General features: G+C 46.7%; 1 protein-coding gene across 3 annotated transcripts in view; it reads right to left on the minus strand.

Annotated features, from left to right (window-relative positions):
* The window catches only part of ECH1 (enoyl-CoA hydratase 1), a 108,994-nt gene extending 103,526 nt beyond the window's left edge, over window positions 1–5,468 (minus strand). For 2 of the 3 annotated variants that reach the window (XM_044305221.1, XM_044305218.1), the window contains exon 1: window positions 5,358–5,418. In XM_044305221.1, the coding sequence (XP_044161156.1) occupies window positions 5,358–5,388 (31 nt within the window). In that variant the 5' untranslated portion in view covers window positions 5,389–5,418. Of the gene's footprint in view, window positions 1–1,857; window positions 1,923–1,998; window positions 2,048–2,752; window positions 2,878–3,661; window positions 3,751–4,355; window positions 4,519–5,357 lie in introns of all 3 variants that reach the window. The other variant, XM_044305219.1, reaches the window with a different exon arrangement.
* Between the last annotated feature and the right edge of the window lie 532 nt (window positions 5,469–6,000).

Consider the following 6,000-nt stretch of genomic DNA (forward strand, 5'->3'; position numbering starts at 1 on the left):
ATGATTTTTAAAGAATTTCTTTGTCTTGCACTGCTGAACATAAGCTTTTGAACACCTGAGAAACAGCAAGAATTCTGGCTCTCAAAGACCTGTTACTGTGTCTTTAAAAAGTCTACCTCTACTCCACTCATTAATCTAACTTAGTAGCACCTGTCTGAGCTCTTTAAAGACACCTGTCCACCCCACAGTCAGACGCCAACTACTACCATGGGCAAGACCAAAGAGCTGTCAAAAAACACCAGAGACAAAATTGTGGACCTCCACAAGGCTGGAAAGGGCTACGGGGCAATTGCCAAGCAGCTTGGTGAAAATAGATCAACTGTTGGAGCAATTGTTAGAAAATGGAAGAGGCTAAAGATGACTGTCAGTCTCCCTCGGACTGGGGCTCCGTGCAAGATCTCACCTGGTGGGGTATCACTGATGATAAAGGTGAGGAATCAGCCCAGGACTACAAGGGAGGAGCTGGTCAATGACACGAAGAGAGCTGGGACCACAGTTTCCAAGGTCACTGTCGGTAGAACACTACGCCGTCATGGTTTCAAATAATGCATTGCACGGAAGGTTCCCCTGCTCAAGTCATCACATGTTCAGGCCCGTCTGAAGTTTTCCAATGACCATCTGGATGATCCAGGGGAGGCATGGGAGACAGTCATGTGGTCAGATGAGACCAAAGTAGGACTTTTTGGTCTAAACTTCACTCGTCGTGTTTAGAGGAAAAAGAAGGATGAGTTGCATCCCAAGAACACCATCCCTACTGTGAAGCATGGGGCTGGTAACATCATGCTTTGGGGGTGCTTTTCTGCGAAGGGGACAGGAGATCTGCACTGTATTAAGGAGAGGATGAATGGGCCGTTTATTGGGAGATTTTGAGCAACAACCTCCTTCCCTCAGTCAGAGCATTGAGGATTGGTCGTGGCTGGTCTTCCAACATGACAACGACCCGAAGCACACAGCCAGGATAACTAAGAAGTGGCTCAGTAAGAAGCATATCAAGGTTCTGGAGTGGCCTAGCCAGTCTCCAGACCTAAATCCAATAGAACATCTTTTAGAAAGAGCTGAAACTCTGTGTTGCTCAGCAACAGCCCCGAAACCTGACAGATCTAGAGGAGGAGATCTGTGTGGCGGAGTGGGCCAAAAGCCCTGCTGCAGTGTGTGCAAACCTGGTCAAGAACTACAGGAAACGTTTGACCCCTGTAACTGCAAACCAAGGCTTCTGTACCAAATATTAACACTGATTTTCCCAGGTGTTCAAATAAATACTTATGTTCAGCAGTGCAAGAAAAAAAAAAATAAAAAAAAAAAAATCATACAATGTGATTTACTGATTATTATTTATTTTTTTAATTCTGTCTGAGTGGGAATGCACCCACAATGCGAATTTCAGACCCCTCCATGATTTCCAAGTGGGAGAATTTGCACAATCGCAGGGTGTTCAAATACTTCTGTTCCTCACTGTATGCAAAAGAGCCTCTAGGAGCAACGGGGGTGTTGTCATTACTCCTAGAGGCTCTGGAGTGCATTTATAGTGGGGTGTAATGGTAGCGGTCACACCCTGGCCCTGGTTCCTTGAGGAGGTCCAGAGGTCGCATTGCCAAATAAGACGACTCCAGTATTATAAATGGCACACGGTAGATAAGAATTCCCATTACAGATTTTGCACTGGTGCCCAGAAGATTCAAGTGATGCCTCTGCCTGGTTTATAAAAGCCAAAATACTACACAAGCCTATCTAAATATACTTGTTGGGTTGCTAAGAAGACTGAGGACTACTTCTTTCAGAGACATCATACTCACTTTACACCAGGTGACTTTAGGTACAAGTGTCCCTTTATGGGACAACAGATGCACCACAACTCACCTTAACTTGAAAATAGGCATCTTGGGTACAGTATCTGATGTCACAGGCAGTGATAAGATCCACACCTAATGAGATGCACAACATTACTACATGATATCCCGCTCAGAATGATCTGACAGTGTAATCCGAGGGCTGGCTCACCTGCGCCAAGGCAAGCATTGTGAATTGCTGCAATCACAGGCTTCGTGCACTGCAAGGAAATGTTAGAATTCCCACATTAGGACTATCCACAGGCTCAGGAACACCATCATCATCATCATTATCATCAACCTCAAATGCAACGCATCTTTAAGCCGTTGGTGACGACCATTGAGAAGACCATGGTCAGCAAGGGGACCCATTAAGAGGTTCCTTGACTAAGTCAAGTCTCACCTTCAATTTGGAGCACAATGACCAGTCTGAAGCTCTGTAGAATTTTGAAAATTTCAAGACGCATCAGCTCATTGGAATACACTGACAACTACTGTGGGAATAGGTGAAGACAAAAGTACAAGGGGACAGCCACCAAAAGAGTGGATGGAGACAATCTCAGAATTATTGTAAACGTCATTAAGAAGCCTGAGGATCCTGCAGATCTAGAGAAATGATCTACGTAAGGTCCACAAGAATGGAATCCGACCATCTGCCAACGCCAAGGGTCACAGTGTCCTTCTAGATGGTTCATAATGGTCATGGTAAGGACTATGATAAGGCAGGGCTCGTTTCGTAGGGACTATGAATTACTAATAATGCAACTCTGGATAATGAAGCATGACAACCTAACAAAAACTCAATTTCTTGAGGGCTAGCCTACAAAACATATTTGGACAAGTCAGTGATAAGTCCACCAGGCGAGGTCTCATATTCTCAAGAAGGAAGTATCCTAGAAGTCTATTTTCTACATAGGAAAACAAACCTTCTCAATGACAGAAAAAGATTCCTGATATGCACAAATCTTCTTGCGGAGGTTCCAGGCGATTCTGGAAACGTCTTCTTCCTGCGGCTGTAAAAAATCACTTGCCAGATCCATGAGATCGATCCCTATAGGCAAGAAAAATAGCGACAGTAAATGGTCAGTGTACCCATCCTCAGCACAGCGAGCGGTGAGAGGAGCATTACACCACAATGAAAGTATCTCCTCCCCTCAAAAAGCTAAGGCTTGGCGTATTTTGTGGATCCGTCCCGTTTCCATCATGCAGGGAGGGACGGATCCATATAATAAAACCATTTTTCTCAGCAATGCGGGCACATATGACCATGAGACCAACACAGATGCCTTCAGCTGCCAAGCGCACATGTAACAGGTCAGCCAGTGTCATAGGTACAAATACAGTATGTACATTTTATTTTAGAGATTTTTTTAATCTATTTTTTTGTTATGCCTTTACTAGTGATTTGTATAAGGTTGTAGATGTAGTCACCCAGTATAAAACACCATCAGTTGTGTCATTATTGGCAGCCAATATCACTCTTTTGAAGATATGGCCGTACACTTTTTTTTTTTTACTTTTTAGAAATTGAATTTCACTTGAATGAGTTGCAATACCACAAGCAGCCCATGGACAACAGTGGTGCCGATTATGGCAATTTATTTGGTATCCGTATTTTGCAGATCCATGGGTGGGCCTTAGGGTACTTTTTTTTTTTATCATGGACAATCCCTTGTAAATTTTTCTAATGCTGAGGACCCCTTCCTTCTACTGATCACTAGGGGGGCCTGTGGTCAGATACCCTCTAACCATAAGGTAACAGAACCTCCTAGCAATGCATCACATCTACGTCTCCGTACTACTGCTCATAATGACATATTGGGAGTTGTACTCACCTGATGTGAACATTTTCCCAGCTCCAGAAAGAACAACCGCCCTACAATTAGCATCTTCTCCGAGAGCCTGAAAGCAAAGGACCATCTCCCTGCGGGAGGAATGACATGACCGTTATTTTACAGACTATGACAGGCACTCCGGCTGCTGTGAAACTACAACTCCCAGCATGCAAACTTACTTGGGTGTTCTTGTAACTCCCACAGAAGTGAAAGGAGGATTCTGGGAGTTATAGTTTCAGAACAGCTTGAGTGCCGGAGGTTGCTGATCCCTGCTCTATAAGGTCTTCCAACATCTCCCATTAGGGGAAACGAGGATCCAGCAGATTGGAGTGTTAGCAGTCTGATCCGGTGAGATAAGCAATGCCCTGCCAGGCAGCCATATAAAGGGGTATTCCACAGAATATGCCATGAACGTCCAACAACTGCTGATCCCACTGAACCATAGAACGGGGACACGGGGGTGGGACTGAACCGTTCTATGGTTCAGTCCCACCTCCGTGTCCCCGGTTCTATGGTTCAGTCCCACCTCCGTGTCCCCGGTTCTATGGTTCAGTCCCACCTCCGTGTCCCCGGTTCTATGGTTCAGTCCCACCTCCGTGTCCCCGGTTCTATGGTTCACTTTACTCTGTACTGCACTATAGACTATGGCAGCGCTATAGAAGTCAGTAATAAAGATAATAATAGACCTTCGTACCCCCAGAAAGCCTTGTTCATCGCATTTCTCTTCTCTGGACGGTTCATCTCCACATGGAAGACGTGATCCACCGGCGTGGTGACTTTAAGAGTTTCATAGCTGTAGGAGGATAGCCCAGCCTCGGACGACATATTTCGGAGACCTAGAACCACCTTGTGGAGGTCTGAGGATGAGGGAAGGACAATGTCATTTCAGCATCAACTTTCCGCCATCATGTGATAAAACTACAAAACTGCAAAGCCTTCCCTCCCATAGCGCCTCATACACACCACCGCATTCTGCATCTGTATCGGAGCGGGGGGCGAGAGACCGGCGAGGGGGAGCAGGGGGGCGAGAGACCGGCGAGGGGGAGCGAGAGACCGGCGAGGGGGAGCAGGGGGGCGAGAGACCGGCGAGATGAGACAGATAAAAATTCTAAATTAAAAAAAAAAAAAAAAGAAAGAAGCTAGAAAACACCGGGCCCCGGGGTCAGACAGGTGCTCTGAGCACTTGCAGCACTTTTGATTCGGGTAGAATTGATTTGGACCAGATTAGAATCAAACAATTTGACCCCAAATCAAATTTCGATCGATTCGTTCCTCTCTACTCCTGTGGTTTCCAACCTATCTTTCTCCAGGTGTTGCAAAACCACAACTCCCAGCCTGCCAGAAAATGCTGGGGGTTGTAGTTGTACACTTACAAAGTCCCAGGTTGGAGACCACCCGTCTATTTACCTACATTCCCATTCCCGGAGAGGTCCTGTACCTGCAGCCGCCTGGGGATCAGGAGTCAATGTGAGGCGGTATCTGGGGTAAAGTTCAGGGCAGTGGAAGGTCCTAAGTCTAAGTCCTGCAGACCCCGCCCGGGGGGGGGGATAATGACACTCTTCTAGATGTTTGTATCTCATTAGTGCATCATCCAGGAGTCAATATTATCCGGTCTATCACATGCACACAACCACAACTCTGCCCCTATAAGAGGCTTCCACCGAGTGACTACAGGGACAGTGCGGACTCCTCTCACCTCTCCTCAGGAGTCCTCTGACCAGAGCCATCAGAGATCACCGTCCTCCGGCACAATATACGACTCAGTTCAGACTGTGGGCGTCGCCATCTTGTGTGTCCTGCGGCCGCCCCCTCCCTCCCCATTGGTTGGAGCTGCTCCAGGATGATTGGAGGCGGGAGGGTCACGTGGAGCTACGCTCAGCAGCCGGAGAGACGAGCGAGAGCTGCCCGCTTCCTCCATCTAGTGGTCACTGGTAGGATTGCACCAACTTCTCTTTACTGTGTAGTGGATAGAAAGCCTTTTTTTTTTCAAACTGAGGCCGATTTGAAAAGGCAGAGCTGCAGTGTAAAGCATGGAAGTACAGAGATATTCTGTGAAATGTCACCAGTCCTGTGATATAATCATGAGATATCCAGAATTGCTGGTCCCAAGCCTTAGGCCAGGGCTGCAGCCAGACAGCACTGATGTCTTCACTTATTTCCAGTTCTACCCTGACTCATAGAAAAAACTTCCGCCCGTTCTGTAAAAAACTTCCGCCCGTTCTGTGTATACAGCTCCTGTGCAGAGCTATGTGTCTCCTTGCAGCAAACACTGGTAAGACCTCGTTCACATTTCCGTGTCCATCTTTCCTCCGTAAAAGATCCATGTTTGGCCCGTGTCA

This window comes from Bufo gargarizans, chromosome 9, assembly GCF_014858855.1.
Source record: "Bufo gargarizans isolate SCDJY-AF-19 chromosome 9, ASM1485885v1, whole genome shotgun sequence".
Classification (NCBI taxonomy): Eukaryota; Metazoa; Chordata; class Amphibia; order Anura; family Bufonidae; genus Bufo; species Bufo gargarizans.